This window comes from Rhinolophus sinicus, chromosome 13 (genome assembly GCF_057876585.1).
Source record: "Rhinolophus sinicus isolate RSI-liver-muscle chromosome 13, RSI-T2T, whole genome shotgun sequence".
Lineage (NCBI taxonomy): Eukaryota > Metazoa > Chordata > Mammalia > Chiroptera > Rhinolophidae > Rhinolophus > Rhinolophus sinicus.
In genome coordinates, this window is record NC_142513.1 from 58,878,126 (window position 1) to 58,899,323 (window position 21,198).

Below are 21,198 nucleotides of genomic sequence, written 5' to 3' on the forward strand. Positions count from 1 at the left end.
TTACAGCGACTCCCTCCTCCGCGCCATTCCGCCTACGCTCGTTGTCCCCTTTTAGCCGCACGAACTCGCTGTCGACACCGGCTCTCTCGTCGGAGGGAGCGTGGGAGAAAGGTGAGTGACCCGGGAAGCCGTCTGCCTTCACCCCAACTTTGCCCTGAGTGTGTCAGAGAACATGCTCGCGGGCCGGCGCGTCGGAAGTTGGGCGATTCCAGAATCAGGTCGGCGGAGCGGCTGTTTTTCCCTGAGTAGCCGCGAAGGCGATTCCCTTGTCCCTAGCCCGGATCCAATGTCACCCCCACCCCGGCCCCCCACGTCTTGTGAAACGGCACTAACTACACTTACTGGTTCGTTGTGCTTTGTGATTCAGTCCCGCAGAGCTGGCGCACCGCATGGCGTGTTGCACACAGTAGGCGCCAAGTAAACGGCGGCTCTAAAGCTTCTGGCCTCCGAAGCGGCTTCTGGGACACCAGGCCCTGGCGATCGGCATTGTGTGGAGTCCGAGGTGCGGTGGCCTTGCCCCTCCAGCGGGGATGGCGCGCTGCCTCCCGCCTGCCCAGGCTCCGGTCCTCGAAGGGCTCGGGCCCGCACGCCCGCTCTCCGGGCTGCAGAAAACGGAGTCACCGGCCAGGACTCGGGCGCAGCGGGGGTGTGAGCATCCGCACAGCCCGCGTCCTCTGTAAGCATTCACACTCACGGGCCGGGGCGCAGCCGGGGAGGGCGCCGCGGGCCGGAGGCCATTTTGAGAGCGCGGCGCAAGATGGACGCGTGGGCACGAGGACGGTGGCGCCCCCCGAGCACCGCGGTCCCCAGGAGCCGAGCGTGCGTCCGGAGCGCCGACCGGATCGTGTCTCTGCCGCCGGGCGCCGGGGCAGGCCCTCAGGTAGTCATGACCCCGGGAGGCCGCGGCGAGCACCGGTGTCCCCCTTGCCACCTCCCGCCCGGACCCTCCGTCGCGGCTGCCGACGCGCCAGGGCGCGGTGGGCACTCCTGGCCGTGTGCGGGACGCCTGCTGCGGAGAGAGGCGTCGGCGGGAGCCTGCCTCGCTCGGCCGCCCGCCCCGACCTGGGGCGCAGACGGCATTCCCGCGGCCCGTGTGGGGCAGCCGCCTGGAGCAGCGGGCCCGGCGGAGCGGTGCCATTACTTTGGAGTCTGGGACCCTTGCGCTTTCGCCCTTTCATTCTGTCCCAGGAATGTCAGGCGCGTGGCTGACATCCGCTTTTTCTTGAAACCGCGAGGCCCGAGGGCTGAGCAGGCCGAGGCCACCTTTCCCGGGGCTGGGTGTGGACTGGAGCGGAAGGAGAGAGGAGGCCAAGGAGCCGAGGCCCCGCCGTCGGTACCAGGGTCTGGCGAGGGCTCCTGCGTCCCCTGCGCGGTTGGGGCTGAGGACGCACCGGGAGGCCCCAGTCCTCCTGGGCTGCGGTCAGTTGTGGCGGAAGCGGGCGCGGCTGACACTCGAGCCGCCACTTTGAGCTCGACCCCTCCAGGCCTCGCCCAAGCGTCAGAGCTATGGCTCCTCTGCGTCCCCCCTTCCACCTGGGTGAATAAGCGCAGTCGCCGTGGTCCTGACTGTTCCAAGTTGACCCACCGCTGCCCTGAGGCAGGCCCCACACATGTGCATTTGTACAGAGTGACCAGGGAACTCCAGGGACGTGCCTTTGTGTTTATTGAGTTGTGCTTTGTACCTGGCCTGGTGCTAAGCACCTCCGCTTCACGGGTGGGGTGATGATACCCTCTTTGTGAGTCTGGCCATTGCTGCCATGTGGCAGAGACAGGCTGTGGACTCAGGGCTGTTGGCCCCAACGCCTGAGTTCTGAGCCGCACACTCTCCTCCCAGGCGTGCATACACACAGACACCCGCATTCCTCACCTTTGTGAGCTCATCTGTCAAGCCAAGCCAAGCCTGTGCTGAATCCAAGCTCGCATCTCCACACAGCCCTCCCTCACGTGTGAGGGCCCCTCCTGTCCCTCCCCCCCAGCCTGCTAGCCTAACGCCCTGGCCTAACATAAATGTTATGATTCGATATTGTTATTGTGAGCCTCCTGGCAGCCAAGACAAAGAAGAAAATATGACGGTTTATAACCTTGTTCAAAAAAAAGCTCATCGAGATTTTTTTTTTAAGTTATTGGGGTGACAGTTGTTAGTAAAATTACATAGATTTCAGGTGTACAATTCTGTATTGCATCATCTATAAATCCCACTGTGTGATCACCACCCAGAGTCAGTTCTCCTTCCATCACCATATATTTGATCCCCCAAGATTTTTTGAGAGATGAGCATTTCCTTGTCTGTAAGATTTATAGAAAACTTAAAGCTCAGTGATTATGTAGGTCAACTTCTCGTGTCACAGATGAGCAACCAGGCACAGAGAGGTTAAGGATTCCCCCCCCAAGATCGTCAAGTTAGCTAGTGGAGCAGGGACTGGAACCCAGGGCTCCTAATTCCCATCCTCTTCCCAGTAGGCTTCCGTGGGCGTTTCAACAGGGAAATGCTTTCGTTGTGTTTAGTGACCCTTCTGTCCCCCACTGGAAACTGCAGACCTGTGTGCTGCCTTGTTCCTTTCTTTGCCCTCTGTTCTTAGTGCTGGGCCGGTCTCATTGTGTGTTTCTGTAAATATTTGATACACTGAGTGAGAGGTTCTCAAAGGCTAACCCTCTGGACTAGGAGATGGGGGTGGTGATGGAGGGAGAGGTTCTGCCTTCGGTTCTCCGCAGGGATTTGTGTTTTGAATGTTGCATTCCTTAGCCCATGCATTCCTCAGACCTTTCTCTTTTAGCAAATGATGTGAGCGGGCCAGTATATTTCCCCTTTTGGCAGTGGTCTGGCTCCTAACTGCCCCGTCACCTTGTTCAACCTCATGGGAGGGGTCTTGTCTTTCTCAAGGAACCATGTTGTCATGAGAACTGCAAGTCCCTTTATGGTAACTGAGGAGGGTTTCCTGATGGCACCAGCACAGTCGCCATGACACCTGGCGCACCCATTCTTTTGTCCTCTTTGGGTGGAGAGGCAGCCTTTCTGTGCCTGCCCAGGTTTGGTTGCTGTGGCTTAAGGACAAATCACAGAATGTGGCTCATCAGACCCCAGAACTTATACAGATTAGTAAATTTCCATGGCTCCCAAGAGGTGACCTTGGGACCCCTGGCATGTTTACTGTAGGTACTGAATACATTGAGTTAGACCAGCTCCTCTAGAAATTTGTACCGGAAAGTTGTTGCCCTGGGTGCAGGGACGGGGCTGGCTTCTTGGAGAGGAGCCCCTCATGGGCAGAAAGGCTCCAACAGATGCTGGCCAAATCCTGCCCGTTGTCATTGGGCAGGCTGTGCCCCCGCAAAGCAGGGTGGAGAGGTGAGGGCAGTTTACAGCTAAAGCCCCAGCTGTGGAAGAAAAACAGGGTTCAGCTCCCCAGATTAGTTACTGTCTACAAGGATTAAAGGCCCCAAATAATGGCTGGCCTCTCCCCTCCTCCGTGCCAAGGGAAGACATGTAAATACAGCCGCACGCCAGCTTAGGCGGGAGATGTGTATAAATCGAATTTAGCAAATCAGATCATGGTTTAAATGCACTATTTAAAGCAGTCCTGCAGTGAAGCCTTTTACAAAGGGAATAATCATTTTGTGATGCTAATCATCGGCCTCCAATTTATCTCCTTTGTAAGTTCAGATGTTGGTGCACGGGGCGTTCTGAAATTGGGGCGCTCTTGTGCAGGGCTCGGCGATGGCTGTCTGCCTTCCTTTTCTGACCTCTCATTTTAAATGGGTGCATGTCCTCGTGCTCACTGGGGGCCTCAGGATGCTTGTCACTTGGCCTGGTAGTTCTCGTCCATCCCACTCATCATTTTATAATCTGATAGAGCGCGCCATTCAGCTGCTCCTGGCTCCTTTTCGGAGATTTGTGCCCTTCCTGGGGGGAGATAGAAGCCCTGCTGTTCTCAGGGTATTAGACCCAGTTCCCTCTCTGATCTGAACCTTCTTTTGTGTCCCTGAGCTCCTGGTACTGATTACAAAGAAGATCTCAGAGTCGACTAGACACACAGCAGCCCCTGAATTTAGTAGGCGCCCACTTGCTGAATAGGCCGTGTTCAAAATATTCTCCCCATTCACAGCCAAATAACTGAGGCCTGGATGTTGAAGTGACTTTTCCCACAAGTTGAAATCGGGACTCAAAGGAGAACCTGTCTCCTAATTGCTATAAAAGTGTTTTATACACTGAGCTGTAGTGCCTTTCTTTGCAGAGAGAATATACGCAGAGACCATCTGGGTGGGATAGAAAGAATGAAGGGAAAGAGATGGATCCGAGTGGAATAAAGGGAGTGGGCAGGAAGCTGGGGGGCCGCGAGGAGCCTGACCTTGCTTAGCTCACAGGCCCTGATATAGTGTCTTTGTCACTACTGGCGCTCCTCGGTAATTATGACTGTGTTGGCATGACGACTCCGAGTCAGAAGACTAGAAGCGCCGGGTAAATGCACTTGTTCTTGCCTTCTAAAGCAGAGAGGAGCTTTTGTGGGGAGTTCCTCCAGGGAGACGTGGTAGAAAATTCACTGGGCCCAGCGCTGGAGCGTGGGGAGTTACAACCCAGAGGAGCCAGGTGGCCCTGACCAGGGGTGGCACACGCAGAGGTCCTCAGCCAGACTTGCCTCCGATGCAGGGCTCTCCCAGAACCTCCCTCCTGTTCCTTTCTGTTGGTCTTTGTTCCAGAGCTTGTAATGTCAAGTAGATCCATTTCTACGCCTCTCCAGGTTGTCTGTTTCAAATGGGTTTATGTTGCTGTCCCCCTGAATTTGATGTATCATAAAATTATCTGTTTCTTAGGCCGCAAGTGTTTATTGGGAGGCTGAAAGGAAAGGCTGATGGGCCCAGCTGTCGGGATGGAGTTTGGGGCTGCCATTTTGATCCTTAGATACTCGGGCCACGTCTGCATCTGAAAATGGGGGAGGTTGTTGGAGTCAGGAGTTGTGCTTTCCAGTATGCGAACCACTACTGATCGCGTGAAATGTGGTCAGTGTGACGTGCTGAAATGACGATCCTGGGTTAAATAAAATGTCTGATTAAAATTAGTTCTACCTGTTTTTTTCTTGCTTTTTAAATGTAGCTTCTAGAAAATTTTGAGTTTTCTAGAAGTTCATGTTTTCATTGGTCCAGACTAGAGAATCAAGACTTCTGCCAGCCCCAAAGCTCAGTAACAAATTAAATCCTGGTCTACGCATGGAAGGTCTCCAGCCACAGAGAGCTCTGTGCATAGAGGGCCATGGGAAAGCCAGAGAAACGCTCAGACCTCACGGGGCTTTTAGAGCTACCTAGTACAGACCCTTAAGTGGGGGTTACCTCTCAGTCCTTCGAGGTAGAAGACCTGGATCTACAGGCAGCGTCATGTTTTTCAGCGTTTAGGGTGGGGGACGAGAACCAGTGGGCAGCCCCAGAAGGTGGAGGTTTAGCAATGTCCCGCAGAGTTTGTGTGGACACAGATGTAGGTTGCCCCTGCGGTGGAACACCTCGCCACCCACCCTTGCCCGTCCTCACAGTGATTTCATAGTCTGCCAGATGTGTAGCACGCACAGGGCATGGGAAGGCAGCTGTGCATCCCTGGTGGATGCCAACCCCAGTTTAAGCAGGTTTCCTTTGGCCCGAGGGCATCTCGTTGCCCTCTCCCAGCTTCCCCTCCTCCCTCCGCCTCTGCTGCTCTCTGCCAGCTGAAGCTTCTGGGATGCGCCGTGGCTCAGAGCCAGCATCTTCTTGGAGAGGCCTCCTGCCCTGGCTCCCTGCCAGGCTGTGGGTCTTCAGAGAGACTTGCTGGGGAGGTGCTGGGCTCAGCCTGCTGTCAGAGGGCAGAAGGGCCTTCTCACCTCCGAGGGCTCCTGGCCGTGCGTCCATCCTTGCTTCCAGCGCCCTGCCCCTCTCAGAAGCTCCAGTTTCCTGCCCTGGAGACCCTGGAGTGGGTTAAAGGCCACCCAGCTCCAGTAAGCCTTGAGTTTATGAAAAGGAGACTCTTCACATGAGCCTGGGAGGTGAGAATCGGCAGCCAGGAAATCATCATGAGTCATGATCGTGGTGACAGAAACCATTGATGGAGCACGTACGCTGTGCCAAGTTCTGTGCTAATGCTTTGCATGCTTAACTTTAACGCCCATCTTGGAAGGAGCAGAAAGAGTCATAAAGGTCGTCTAGGGTCTGCCCTTCTTTTCGAAGCCAAATGCCATTGGGGTGACTGCATGGGGTACACTTCAGAAGCTACAGCCTTGGGGTAGGTGCACATCTGAGTGCCCTGTGGGCCCTCATCGTGCAGTCAGCCTGGGCTTTGGGCAGCAGCGTGAGCTCGTTGGGGTTGCTGGGGGATGGCTGTAGTGTCTCTCGCTTCAGGGCTGGCGATGTCCTTGGAGCACGCAGGGAGGAGGGCTCAGCACTGGGCCCCTGGGAGCTTTGGTGGGGTGTGAGGTGCGGGGCAGGGGTGAGAAGCATCCCACCCGGTCCCACACTCTGTCCTAATTGTCAGTGGGATCCATAGCCTGGCTGTCCCTCAGTCTGCCATGGAGCCCAGGGCGAGGCTGGAGCCTCTGCTCTCTGCAGTGTGACGTCCCCTGAGGTAGCACTCAGCCTTCTGGAGCAGGGACATCCTCTGCCCAGTCTTGTCGGGTCCTGAAGCAGAAACTCAGACCTTTTCCCTGTCACCCAGTTTGGTGGCACAGGAGGACAGGAGACGTGAATGAGGGAGGAAAGGGAGGAAGGTCTCATGCTGACAGCCACCCCTTCTCTTTGGGCCTGCAGCTTCCTTTACCCCATTTTTAGTTGTTTCTAGTCTGCTCTTCTCTCTTTTGCTGTTGGGTCGCTGGCTTCAAGCCCACAGTGGTGTGTGAGGCAGTGTGTGTGGCTCAGGGTGTCAGGGGTCTGCCTGACCTAGTTCAGACCCCTCAGGCACACTGTTTCACCTCTCTCTCTGAGCCAGTTTTCTCATCTGTAAAAGTGGGGACAGTAATACTTACCTTGTGGCACTCAAGATGTGTCAGTTTGCTCCCCACATCTGCTGCTCTAGAATGTGTGTGTGTGTCTGTGTGTGTGTGTGTGTGTCTGTGTGTGTGTGTGCTGGGGGAGGGGAGGGCTGGGGGAACATGAGCCAGCAGGGCTTTATAGTGGGTGACCATCTCACTGGTGGGCCACACACTTGTGTAATGTGTGACGGCACAGGGAAGATGGCGAGCGAGGGGCCAGGCTCAGCTCTCTGCCCATCACTCTGCAGTAAGTCGTGGCATTTACTGGTCATGCATGAGCTCCAAGCTCCACGATGAAGAGAACCCCAGGAGAACCCCTGACCTGCTCCCTGTCCCCTTGGAGCAGAAACCAGCCCAAGGAGGCAGCATTCAAGGGGTAGATCGTTTGACTCCGGTGGTGGGAGTTAAGAGAGGACGAATCTGTTTGGGGTGGAGTTGGCAGGGAAGGCTCCCTGTACCCACACAGCACTCCCTGAGCAGAGGTTCAGAGCCCTGCAGGACTGGGCTGAGGTCTGAGTCCGGAGAGCACATGAGATGCGGAGGCGGAGAACAAGACGGGTGCAGCGCAGCCTAAGGGAGGGAACTGGTCTCGTCACCAAGTGCAGGCTGGGTGTGGGGGGCTGCTGGGCCAGCCTGAGCCAGGCTGGCACACCCCGCTGAGCCTCTCACCTCTGAGGGCTCTCGGCCTGGACGTCAGCCACTCCAGGTCTGTCCCAGGACCCACATCCCAGTTTGCACGTGCGGACCTCAGGAATTGGAAGTCTTCCTGTGCCCGACTGTGCTTTTTCCTATCGCATTCATTTCTTCATTCAACATTTACTGACCACATACCACGTGTCATGCTCTGGGGAAGGCCTTGGGGATACAGAGAAGAAAATCACAGTCCCTCACCCAGCACTGTAAGCTTCTGTAATGTGGAGTTCCCTCTATCCATCCAGGACAGGAAGGCCAGGCCGGGGAGTGGGCACTGGGGTCGGACAGGTCTCACCCCCGTGCAGCTTCCTGGCTCCCCTGCCCCTCTTCATGCCCAAGAGCCTGGCAGAGAAGTCAGAGACCATTTTGTGCTTTGCCCATTTCGCTGCCATTTTGCCTGGACTAGAACTTTAATTTTCCAGATCCCGTTGGTTCTGTATTGAGCTGTGACATCTCAACCGTCCTTTCTTCCTTTCAAGAACAAGTTTGATCTTAGGAATCAGCACAGCAGTAACTATCGAGATTTGCATGAGGCGTTGGTAGGGAACACCTTGAATGCAATCCAATAATAAATTACGTCTGGATGAATTTATGGACAGAAGGGCTCCCCTCCTTCAAAGAAATCAGGTGCTGTTTGGGGCCTTGAGGTTCTGCTCAGACTGGGTCGTGAGTGCAGTGGTTGGCAGGGGAGCCTGCATATGAGTTGGCAACAGTGGGCATCCAGCTGCCTCCTCTCAATACACCCAGAGTTTGGAAGCGTCGTCTTGTAGGTGGTCATTTGGGGGGCTGACCCCAAATGAGTCCACTTGCCCTACAGCCCCAGCTGCGGCTGTGTCATTCTCCCACTTGCGTCCCAGAAGCGAGAAAGCCAAACAGATTTCATCTCATTTCTTATTACTACCTTGGTGGTTTTCTTACTGAGGTCGATGGGTATGTGTGTACGTTTAGAAGGATGAAACCTTAGAAGTCACATGGCACTTGTGGTTAAAGGACAGTTGACCCTTGACACAGCATGGGGATTAGGGGTACCAAACTCCTGTGCAGTCAAAAATCTGCCTATAACTTTTGACTCCCCCAAACTTAACCACTAATAGCCTATTGTTGACCGGAAGCCTTCCCAATAACATAGTTGATTAGTACATATTTTGTATGTTATATGTATTATATATTGCATTTTTACAATAAAGTCAGCTAAAGGAGGAGAAAATACATTTACAGTACTGTAGTTTTATTGAAAAAACGTGCGTACAAGTAAACGTATAAGTGCTGCTCGAGGGTGACCTGTACCTGTCAAAGTTGTAGGAGGGACCATGCTGCTTCCACCTGCATGGAAGGTGGTTCCAGATCTTTGAATGGAGCCCCAGCTCCTTGGCAACTAGGAGACTCTCAGGGGAAGTGTCCTCCCCTCCGCTTCTGTGTGGACCGGTCCCCCCGCTGCTAGTGGGCAAAATAAGCGTATGTGCCGGAGGCTTTCCTCTGTGGACAAGTAAGAAGGGAGCAGTCAGTGAGACGCGAGCAGTGCTGGCCTCTGCTTCCGAGACCTTTCACCTCGCCTTCCCTGGGAGACCCCGGAGAGGATGGCGAGAGTGGCTTCCCCGAAAGATGCAGTGTGCTCCGCACAGTGTGACAGGGAACAGTGGGACAAATGGACATCCAGATGCCGGCAAGCAGTGGGCCTTCCCGACGCTGGGTGGCCGCTGCACCCTTCTGCCTTCCCTTGCACGGCTTTTAGTCTGAATGCATGTCATGTGCACAGAGGCCAGCCTGGGGTTTACGTGTGGTGGCCCATTGACAGCACATGCTGTAGTCACGAAGCTGCGGGGTGGACGTTTCCTCCAGGATGAAGTGAGTGCAGACTCCACGCTAGCCCCTGCCACTCCCACCCAGGAGAAGCCCGGAGCGTGGCTGTCCAGTGTCCCAGTCTCTTCTCCTCTCATGTTCCTTCTGTTCCTTCCAGGACACGCTCCAGAGTCAGAAGACAGAAAGGAGAAGCGGGGCTCTCGTGGAGGAGTGTCAAGGTGGGTCCGGGCCTGACACAGGCCACCGCATGTGTATGTGCTGTCACAGCTGCCCCGACCTCTGCACCCCGTGGTCACGTGGCTGTAGACGATGGTCCCAGCTAGACTGGGGTCTCAGATTACTGTTACTTTTTCCTTCTTCGGGGAAAAATAATCCAGTTTGGGGGAGGAAATTTTTAAAAAAGGGAAAATACCCCTGGTGGTTCTTGGCGCCAACTGCCTGTTAGGTTGCCCCACATGAAATTTTCCTTTTTGGAGAAACAGTCAAATGCTGGTCATTTCAAATAGTCCCCCCCAATCAATATATTTCCGTGCCCTGGGCTGGTGGAGAGGGAGCCACCCCTTCTCTGTCCCCAGAAGCACATTTTACAGTGTCTCTGAGGTTTTAGTCACTATGTTCCTCTTCAGCCTACGTACCCTTCGCAGAATTATTTTAAACGCAGGAAGAAATCACCCCAACCTGTGGATTCTGCGGAAAGGGGCAGCTACCCCAGCAGGGCTCCACTTGCCCCCAGCTTCGAGGCATGTCTTGAAATGCAGGACAGTGAAGATGGCCTTTAAACCCCTTTTCTTTCAGTATTAAAATAAATAAATAAGTTCTCCAGGGCCGTTCAGACCACCCTGACCAAGAGCTGAGACCAGTTCCAAACTTTTCTGTCCCTGGAGGTATTGGCTCCCATCTGGATGCCTGAAATAGTATTTCACTCCCTCTCCTGGGAGCCCGAGGGAGGAGGCCGTACGTTTGGGGAGCTGCTTGCAGCCCCTCCATAACCTCCCAGCCACCCTGGTGCTGGGCGACGGACGGCAGTGTGGGCTTTTCACTGAATGCACTCGCAGTCCTGCATTCATTACACCACGTCAGTGTACGTGTCTGGGGCTGCCTTGGGTGTGTGTGTTTCTTTTTGTGTCTGCGTGTCAGTGGCAGGCTGTGTGTATCTGTTTACATGGGCCTGTCTGGGCGCACTCAGTGCCACAGGGAGCTGCCCGGTGTTGGTAGGAGAGAGGGCATTTCATAGCCTCAGATCTCCCCCTCAGGGCTTTCGGGCAATGTGTGTGTGTGTGTGTGTGTGTGTGTGTGTGTGTGTGTGTGTGTGTGTATCTGTGTATATTTTACATATACATAGATTAGGTTGGTGCAAAAGTAATTGCGGTTTAAAAGGTGAAAAATAATTGCCAAAACCGTAATTACTTTTGCACCAACCTACTATATATATTTTTATGCTGCTCACTGTGTGTGGCGACAGGCGAGGGACTGACCAGGTGTGGTGTGAGCAGCTGCGGCCGGCGTTAACCTCATCTGCCCTGAGCTCACAGACTTGCCTTCCTGCCTGCCCCGTCTGTGGGGAGCCTGTCCCTTCGCAGCGCACCGTCTTCTCTCTAATTTATTAGCTGGGAAGGAGGAGAAAATGAAACTTTGCCTGAAGACAATGGCTGAGACAGCAGGTCCCACCCCGCAGAGCCGCCAGCACCTCTCCCCCCAGCCCTGTCTCCTCCTTTTCAGTCAGTATATCACGCTGCTCCGTCTGAAGTAAGAAAAAAAGGAACCCCCACACCCATCTCTAAAAGCCATGTCTGCCCAGGGACCTGCAGGGGTAGCTCTAGACTGTTGACGGTGGGAGAGGACGGGGGAATGTTTGAGCCCGAGTTTGTATCTGCTGGCCCAGGCCTTCATCCACGCTGGGCCCCCCACCTCTGAGTCCTGGGGCTTTTCCCCCCTATCCCAGCAGCTGGGGGAGGCTAAGGGGGCCCAAGGCAGCTGCAGGGCTGTGTTAGTAAACACTTTCCTGGGTCCCCATTTTCGTCACCCCCCCACCCTTCTCCACTCCCGATGCCCCGTTACACCCCCCACCCAGCATCCCCTTTTCTGTGGCCTGCACAATGAGCTCATTGTCCCGGGTGTGATTTGAATAAGGGATCGGCGGGCCTGTTCCCAGCATTGTCCGAGGGGCTGGGAAAAACCCCAGCGCAGGCAGGAGGACCAGACCAGACAGAGACAGATGCCTAAATTAGCAACAAAGCTTTGTGCACGTCCCCCCGTCCCCCGGACAAGGGCTCGCCTTGTTTGCGTGGACTCGAGGGTGTGGAGCTGGCCGGCTGCTCGCATGTCTCCCCATGTTAATTAGTTTTGCATGCATGTCTGAGAAGGTGCCAGGGGAGATGTGTTTGCCTTTCCCGGGAGGGGGACCTGTTTGTGGCCATGCAGTGGAGCCAGCCTGGGCCTACCTGGGGAGCCAGGCTCTGAGCCTGAGTGGGAATCTCGCCCCCCTATCTTGATCTTCTGTCTCTCTGCCCTTTGGGGGGCTTGGCTTTGCTCCCTGGGGCCCCTCCACTCCTACCCCACCACATCTGAAAGTTGGTTAGCTCTGACTACAGGGAACTCACTGGCTCCCACCCAGACCAAGACCAGTGCCTGTCCATCTGGCAGTCTGTCTCTCTCGACACAGGGTCCCCCGGGACCGACTAGCAGAAGCGGCCAGTCTGAGCTCTCTCTCCTCCGTCCCTGAGCCAGATGGCCAGTCTGCTTATCGCATTACGGCCTCCCCTGGCCCCAGACCCCTGCCGCCCACAGTTGGACCAGGATCTTGTTTGGGATCTGATGGAGAAGCCCCCTTTTAGGCCCTCGCGGAGGCCTGGCCCTGAACAGGGAAAGGGTCTGGTAGACAGGACACAAGGCATGTCCTTGCCACTGGCTTGCTGTGTGGCCTTGGGCAGGCCATGCCGCCGCTGCCCCCTGAACCTCAGTTATTCTCCCTGACAAAGTGAGAGTTGAACTTCAGGAATCTCTTGGTTCCTTCTAGCTCAGAAAGTCTGTGATGGTGGTGACATTTCAAACGTGTATAGATTTAGCGCCTACTGACTGAGCATAGTGACAGGAATGGGACAAGTGAATTCTGCCCAGGGGTGGCGGTGGTGGGGGTGTTGTAGGAAGTTGTTTCATCGCTGTTCACAGCGGAGTGTTGGCCTCCGTTTTGAGAATGGCTAGAAGATCAGGGGCGGGCAGACCCTCTTCCTTTCTTCCCGGGTCCTCACAGAACCCCCGTTGGCAGCCGAAGCCTTTCTCCCTGCACCCCTACCCTGCAGTGGTGGCAGGCAGGCCCTGTCCAGAAGAAGGGAGCTTGGCAGTGGCAGCAAAGCAGAAGCTGGAGTGAGAGCAGCTGCTGGCCTGGTCCTGGGTGTACCCTGGTCGCCCCCTGCAGGCCCTGGCATGGGGGACAGGGCTGAGAAGGGGAATGGATGCCTGCCTAGCTGGGCCTCCAGGTGACTTCCTGGGTCGTGCTTTCAGAGTTTCCAGCTCTCTACGGCCCCTCACAATAACTCCGGGAGGTGAGGAGGGGCTGCAGGAGCATGGAGCACAGCCCCTCTTACACAGGTTCAGGGTCTCGGCATTCAGTGAGCAGGGGGTCTGGCTCCCAGGCCGTTCCCTGGACTCCACCATTCAGCCCCCTGGCCCCGGGTCTCCTCACAGCTTCCGGGGAATTCAAAGTCCAAGCCTGGGACACTCACAGTCCCAAATGCCCTGGACCAACATCTCCTGTCCTTCCCACTGGGCCTTTATCGTGGCTGGATCTATCCTGTGTCATTTCTTACAGATCTGGCGACGCCACCCGGCCAGAAGGCAACCTTGTCCTGTGTTTGTGTCCTAAATGATTTGGGTTGCCTGTGGTGCAGGAAATACTGGGGCCTTAGGGTAAGGCTTTGAATGCCCGAATCCCTTCTCTTGCCCCTTCCTTGTCAGCCTACCCCATCTCTGGTGCTGTATGACTGTGCCTGGCCAGAGGGTCCCCCAGGGAGCCTCTGGGATCACGTTCGGAGGGTGCCATCCAGGCAGGGAGGCCCTGGGCCTTACCCCAGTGCCCACTTTCGTCCCCTCACATGTCTACTCTGGCCAGCCCCCATTCCCAGTACTCACTCCTTCCATCCTGGCTGCCTCTGCCCTCTCCACCTCTCTCTGCCATTCCCCTTGTGTGTCTGGGGGCCTCTTTTCCTACCCCTTTGCCTGTCCTCCGGCGGCCCCTCCCGCCAGCCGTGTGTGTGGAGGGGAAGTCCGAAGTTCAGTGAGGCAGAGTATAGAGCTGAGAGCTCAGGGCAGGAGCTGCTCAGTAGTGCTGAGGGGACAGAGACAGGGCGGCAGGGCCTGGGGACAGCTGCCCACTGCCCTCCCCGCCCCTCTGCACCCCCCCTCCCTCCTGGCTTTAGCTGCCTCAGCTGTAACCCTGAGCTCCTTAATCTGGTGATCAGCGTGGTGTTGGGGGCATGCTGGCAGGGGCTTTAGGAGGTGACAGGGGAGCTGGGGAGTCGCACTCCACTAACAGAGCATCACGCAAAGCCAGGGAATCACATTCTAAGCGTGCTCCCCCTCCCGAGGCTGCACCCTGCACAGCGTGGGTGGTGCCCAGTGGCGGGCTGGGGCACAGGCCCTGCAAGCAGCTGTCATCACCTGGCTCTTTGTTCCTCAGGAGGCAAGTTCTCGGTGGGAAGGCTCTCCAGCTCTTTCTGCGTGGCTAAGGTTTTATTGTTTGGTAGCTGCCGCCACCCTTACCCCAGCCCCCAACTCCTCTGGCTCCCTCGCCCAGTCAGAAGAAGTTGGCTATAAGTTGTAGGCATTCCTTCCTCTGTCAGCCAGGAAATGCTGGTTGGGGGTGGGGATTTGTTCTAGAACTAAGCAAATGTGCTGAGCAGTATGCCTCCCCTGCTTAGACTGGGCAGCCCCGAGAGAACCCAGGGAGTTAGGAAACTGAGGCAGGCATGCTGAGCCCAAGCCCAGGTGTTTGGAGGCTTCTGGCCGCAGGTTGGGGGTGGCCCAGGCCTGGGTCCGTGGCTGGAGAGGAGAGACGGAGCAGGAGACGCTGCAGGCAGACGCCCAGATGAGAGCTCTGCTTCTGGCCTCACCATGCAGTAGACCCCTCGTGTCCCGGAGCCTGTACACCCTCATCCGTGACATGGGAAGAACAATCCTTCCCCGTGGAATTGCTGTGAGGAGCGTGAAGCTGTGGGAAACATTAGGTAGGATCGTTTCCCTCCGCCTTTGCCGTAGGTCAGGACCAGGTATGGAGTTGAGCTTCTCCAGGTCAGTTCATACAGCTGTGGCTTGGGAGAAAGGAAAGCAGTGATACACAGAATATTAAGCATGGGCACCGGCCACTCAGAATGACAGCTGGCCCAAGCCATCAGCCCAGGGAGGAGGGCACAGCTGAGCTGAAATAAGTTCATTTGTCTTTGTGTCTTTCTGCCCCATCACGGGTCTGTTCATCAGCAAGCACACCGACCTCCCTCGAGGGCAGTTCCTGACGGGGGTCGCAGGAGGCAGGAACCCTGGCTCTTCTTTGCATTCTGAGCAGGTCAGCTCAGCCTGGCATGGGGCACCACCTGGCAGAAGCCCCAGCAGCAGAGGGCAATGAGCTGAGGTCCTTCCCAGCTCCAGGCCGCCATGACTGCAGCGCTGCCACCAGGCTGTGTGGGATAAGCTCCTCCTGGGGCTCTCACCCTCCCCACGTGCCCTGGAGTTGCCCTTCCTTCCTGTCCCTTCTTTTCAAAAGCATGTGGTTGAGGATGAGGGCCTGTCCCCCTTCTGACCCCCCTCCCCATGCCTCTGTTTCCTCATCAGCCAGAGGCGGTCGTGTTTCCTACTGTCCGGCTGTGGTGGTGTTGGGGGGGGCGCGGTGAGAGCCAGGCTCTGTCATCCGGGAAGCCTTCAGCCTCAAGGCAGCATCTGCCCCCAGCCCCAGGCTCCCCGAGCCACCCCGGGACACACGTGTGCTTTGTTAACAGTGGCTTCTTTTACCTGCCCTTCTCTTTGCCTTGTTGGGTGAAATCCCTGCCTCTGAGGGCCCAAGGTGACCTGGTAAGGTGACAAGGGCATAGGAAGACGCAGCCTCACCTTGCTGGTAGACAGAGACTTGGACTCCAGCCCACTTCCCGCTACACGGTTCCAGGCAAACCCTTCCCGTCCTGGACCTGGAAAAGGAGCACTGGGTAGGATGGCCTCTAAGGTCCCTTATAGCGCTGACATTTTATAACCTGGAAGTGCTTCCTGTTTTTCCCTTCTGTTGTCTGCCAGTAACCCCCGGCCCCAGCCCGCTGGCTCACAGGAAAGCCAACCAGCTTTGTCCCCTTCAAGCTGCCCTAGGAGGCAGGGAGATACCTTCAACCATAGGCGACAAAAATGAAAACCCAGCTCCCTGCTGGCAAGTGACGTGAGGCTGAGCGGTGCTCTGCCGTGGAGCAAGACTTGGTTCAGAGAGCACAAGTCTTAGCTGAGTTCACGTCCAGCCTCTGATCTGGAGCTTTCTCTGTTCCCACTTGCTCTAATGTTTGCCCTGATGGCACTGTGACCGCCGGGTGGTCCCCCAGGGTACATGTGCAGTGCTCTTGGGACTTGCTCAGTCCTGCTTCCCTGGGCCCGGGAAGCTCTGAGCCCCGAGAAACAATCACTGGGGGGAAATGCTACTTCTTGGTGCCTGGTCCCTCTCCCAGCACCCCAGCCAGGTGGCTCTGCCACCTGAACAGCTAAGACAGTTGCAGGCCATGGAGTCAGGTGGACATGGGCTCAGGTCCTTGTATGACCAATGTGACCTTGGGCCAGCCCTTAACCTCTCTGACCCTCTGTTTCCTTATTTCTAAAATGAGGACAACCACACCTGTCTCATAAAGTTGCAGTGAAATACCTTGAAATTATACGGTCACTCTCTTTTACCTCCTAGTCGCCCCTGAACGCAGAGGCTCCAAAGGCCACAGATAAGAGCGGTTGTCTTTCCCCGCCTCTTACCTTTGAGTTTCAGGCCTGGGGAGGTTCTGAGACAACCTCTGGCAAGCTCCTCCGCTCCAGCCCACTGCTCTCCCTCCCCAGGGAGCAGAAATACCTACTTTCAGCCCTAATAATACCTGAATGAGATTTATAGGACACCTTCCTCCCCAGAGTGCAACGCTCCTTCTCACATCTTATTGCTTCATGCTGTCCCGTGAAGTGTGATGGGACAGCCTCTTTTCAGCTTCTCTGAAAATGGAGACAGACAGGACCTGTGTGTCTGGTCAAGGTGACAGGATTAGAATACAGAGCCGGGCCACCACAGGACACCCGGCAGGCAGGGAGGACACAGGGTCACTGCCCTGAGGCTGCAGCAGTCGGGCGGGATAGGGGAGGAGCAGCTGGGCAGAGGGCAAGGTGCAAGCTCTGCTCCCATTCCTGCCCATCTGGGACTTGGCAAGGGAGCTGGGGACACATGTCCCAACCTCTCCCACAGGGGCCTTTGCCTCTGGCCACCATTTCTCCCCTCGTCGCACCCTGTACTTGTTCTGGGTCCGAGGTGCTCTGGCCAGGCCTCTGGAAAAGGGAACTCTTTGCTCTCCCCTGCCTTCCCGGAGGGTGGGGGCAGCACATCGGGAGGCACCGGGCTTCAGCTTTCTAGGAGTTAACGACTCCCTCTCCGCAGCTGTCCTCCCCTTGGTGCTCCTCTTCCTCCCTCCTCCTGCTCACAGCAGGCAGGGCCTGGACGCGGGAGCCATGCTGCTGTGCTGTTGCCAGGGGAGCCGGGAGGCAGATCTGAGCTATGCAGGGAAAAGGCCCAGCCTGTCAAAGTGTGTGAGATGAACCGCCGCCGTCCCCGTGCAGCTGGGCTCAGACGTGTCTCGGCTCTTGTTCTGTGCCTGAGAATGGCGAAGCCCAGTGAGGTTCAAGGGCAAACTCACCATTCATTAGTCAGGGGTTCTTGACGTCCCCTCTCACCCAGGCCTGGGTTCCCCCCTTCCTCTTTCTCTCCCTCTAGTGACACATTCCTGGGTGCCTTTGGTGAGGATTGCATACCTTCCTCCTCCTAACCAACCCCCTCTCTCCAGAGGCCCCTGAATAAACTCGCCCCAAGGAGACCAGGCAGGACAGAGACAATGGCCACAGGAAACCATTCAGGCGGGACTTCGGCCATGCTGGCCCGCCCTCCACTCTCAGTGCCCCTGGAGGCCCCACTCCCCTCTGATTCAGGGCACCCCTGGGCCACCAGCCTGCATAGGAGGAAACCATTGTGTGGGCACCACCCTCAGGGTAACAGGCCAGCCCAGTACTGTTCTCAGCAGGCTCTCCGGATGTCTCTCCATGACCTGTGTCTCACCTGGCCGGCCAGACTGGTGCCTTCCTCTACCATCGTGTGTATTGTAAGACACTCAAACACTGTTGGTTGGAGAGTGTAACTTGCATAATATTTTCTGGAATGTGGTAACATCAAATGTAAAAGGGACACATACTTGGTCACAAATTGCACTGCTAGGCATTTACTCCATGGTTACATATGTAAAGGTTCCCAAAGGCGTATGTATAAGGACATCCGTCAGAGCATTTCTTTTTAAGAAGGTAAAGAAAGGAAGTGAACCTTTGGCCATTCAGACGGTGGAAAACTATGCAGCTGCAAAAATGAATGTGATGGGTCTCAAAGCTGTTGTGGAAGGTGGGCCAGTATATATTGTTGGGTGAATAGAATCACAAGCAGAACAGGAAATAGAGTACGATCTTCTTGGTGTGTGTTTAACAGCCAGTCCTGAGTATACTTATATCTGAACTATTGCTGGGAATACATATTGGAAGGCTCTGGGGAGGGGGGCATGGATGGTGCCCCCTTTTTCTGTACTGTTATATTTTCTTTCCGTGCTCATGGAATACTTTTATTGAAAAATTTAAAGAGGCTATTTAATATAACAGGCTTAACTTCTATTAACCATCTTGGGCTAGGAGCTCCAAGACGATGGTGGGGACGCTGCAGGGAAACACGTCCCAGAAACCCTGCCACAGTCCATTTTCTGCCTGATAGTCACATCTCATCCTCATGGCTGCAGTCGGTAATTAAAAGTCTACCACTGCCTGGGTCTTCTTAGGTGGGTATCAGTATTCCAGTTTCACCGATGCTGAAGAGTAGTTGATTGGTCGTCCGAGCTCCACAGCAGCGAGGGGCCTGGGGGGCCCCCCTCTTTCACTACTGGTAGAGTAGACATTGCCCCTCCACCTTCAGGAGCTGTCAGTTTTGGGGAGGGGCCTTTGGAAGACCCAGCAGCGCCCCCGCTGTGTTGTGCTGGTCTGTGGGCCTTGGTGAGCAGGGTCACTGTGCTGGGTGCCTGAGGAGCTTGAGCAGCAGGAGGAGCGGATGGGGCTGCAAAAGGCCCTATTTGCATAAGCAGTGTGTGTCCTGAAAGACATCGCCATTCTGAATGATGAGCCCCAGCCCCTCCCCTGTCTGCTTCACCCTCGAAATAGTACGTGGTCTGGCAAGTGTCTCTGAGGGGGTTATGCTGGAATACAGGAGTGGGGGAGGGAAAGGCGTGTGTGTGGCCCACCTGGATCCAGCAGCCACCCAGAAGGGCCTGGGAAATCTGATGGGGAGAGCTACAATCACCCCAAATCGGCTGTGGGGCCTACAGAGAGGGGAGAGAAGCATTAAGAATGACCACATGGGGAGGGCTTCCAGGCCAGGAGGACGATGCTTTATAACTTTATGGGCTGTGGGTCCATTGGTATAACCATTTTACAGATGAGGAAACTGAGGCCCACAGAAGTTACATTACAGGTCCCATGTCACACAGCTTATAAGTGCCAGAACTGAGATTCGAAACCAACTCTTTTTGACTGTAAAGTTTGTACTCCTCACCCCGTAGAGATCCTGTTTGGCTTGGCCACTGAGGTCCCCACAGCTGCAACCTCTCCTCACCAACCCCATACACAGAGACATCAACCCCTCCTCTGCAAGGCCACTGCCTCCTGCAGTGGAGTAGTGACCTGGGCTGGGCAGTGGAGGAGGACGACAGTCTCCTACGACCCTGGCCTTTGTCTGGTTAGTGTTGCCTCTTCTCCAGGCTTGTCCAGACAGGCTTCCTGGGGGAGGGCGGGGGCGTGGTGGCCCCCGAGGCAAGGATGCAGCCCAAACCTCAGTGAGCACTGAAGAGCGGGGGCTGGGTCTTCACCTGGTAAGTGGTGGGAGTGGGCAGGGTCTGAGGGCCTGTGAGATGGTACCGCCTCCCGGTCCCCTGGCTGCTGGTGATCTGTACCCCTGCAGACTTTGCTGCTTATTTGGGGTCCTTGCCTGACGGGGCCTAGCAGAAGACGAGGACACTCTTGGCCGGCCCCATTGCTTCCCAGAGGCTGGCCTGATAGGAGGCTCAGGAACAGCTGAAGCTGTGGAAACAGAAGTGGAAGAGCAGAGATGTCACCCAGGCAACTTGAATTACTGGACTCTTCCAAGATCCGTGGGTCCCCCTGGACAGTGCTGAGGGAGGGCGAGGGCAAGTTCTGGGAAAGAGGCTACTTCCTATCCTGTGAAGCCCCTGCCCTTCTCTCCCCAACCCACAACAAATAAAGTTTCTTTGCAAAGCCATCCATGGCTCTTGTCAGTTTTTCTGGGAAGACATGGGTGAGGAAAGTAAGACTCAGCCATTAGCAAAGAGAATTCATGGTGTGTTGGGTATGGTGGGGACCCTTGCATGGATGGGAAGGGTAGAGGAAGACGCCTCCCAAGGCCTTGGAAAGTCTGTCTGCCTGACCTGGGCTAGGGTCCTTTGGGTTAAGAGGATGAAGGTCATTGGCTGGCCCAACGGCTACCTGTAGCCATGAGGGTGGGAATCACAGGTATAGTGATTGCCCTCAAGAGAGGGGCTCTGGAGGTTCTCAATTGTGAGGCAGCCCCTAAGCTCCTCCTGAAGCTCCATCGTGTCTTCTCATTTCATCCTCACAATGACCTCATAAACCTTAATCCCATTTTACAGACTAGGAATGGAGGCTCAGGAAGGCTAAGAACTATGCAAAGCCACACAGCTGAGAAGCAGTGGAGCTGGACTCCGGCTTTCATCTCTGTGACTCAAATGGGATGCCGGGAGTCTCCTGAAAGCCCCTGACAAGTTTTTCCACACATGTGCAAAGTCACAGCATTGGTTCTCATGAGGCCCTTGGATCCCAGATTAATAATAACTTTCTGGTGCCACACTGTTGTAAGTGCTTGTTCATGCCCTATATCATGGTTTAATCCTGAGACATCGCTACACATAACTGGGCACTATCTATTCCTAATTAACCAATAGAGAGAGTGAGTCCGGGTAAGCTGACCAAGGTGGGCCGTGGGTGTGGGTGCAGCCAGGATGCCAGCGTAGGCACGCCTGTCCAGATACCAGTCACCCAACCACTACTCGCTATGCCCCCCCACCAGCCTGGCGCCCAACCGGCCTCGCCCTGCCCCACGACCCCAGCGAAATATCCCTCACACCTGCCCAACGGCAGCCAGGCCACGTTTTGCCCCGGGAGGCGCGGCAGGGTTTGCACCACCCACCGGCAGGCGGCGCTGTCCGGGGCGCCCGGCTGCCCCCCCCCACCGCGGGCCGCACTCCTCCTGGCAGCGGGCTCGGGCCCCAGAGCTGCAGGAGGAGCCAGGACCCCGGCGGGAGGGAGAGGACTGAGGGGCTCGCGGCACAAAGAGCTTTTTATTTAAATTTGTTTAGAGTTTCGCGAATTTGCATGAAAAATGTGTGAGAAAAGCCAGCTCGGG

General features: G+C 55.9%; 1 protein-coding gene across 1 annotated transcript in view; it reads left to right on the forward strand.

Moving 5' to 3' along the window:
• The window catches only part of LOC148756092 (uncharacterized), a 43,289-nt gene extending 23,252 nt beyond the window's left edge, over positions 1-20,037 (forward strand). Inside the window, exons 6-9 of the mRNA XM_088789448.1 lie at positions 7-111; positions 376-880; positions 9,628-9,688; positions 19,322-20,037. Of these exons, the coding sequence (XP_088645574.1) occupies positions 7-111; positions 376-880; positions 9,628-9,688; positions 19,322-19,346 (696 nt within the window). The 3' untranslated portion in view covers positions 19,347-20,037. The remainder of the gene's footprint in view (positions 1-6; positions 112-375; positions 881-9,627; positions 9,689-19,321) is intronic.
• The last annotated feature ends 1,161 nt before the right edge of the window (positions 20,038-21,198 follow it).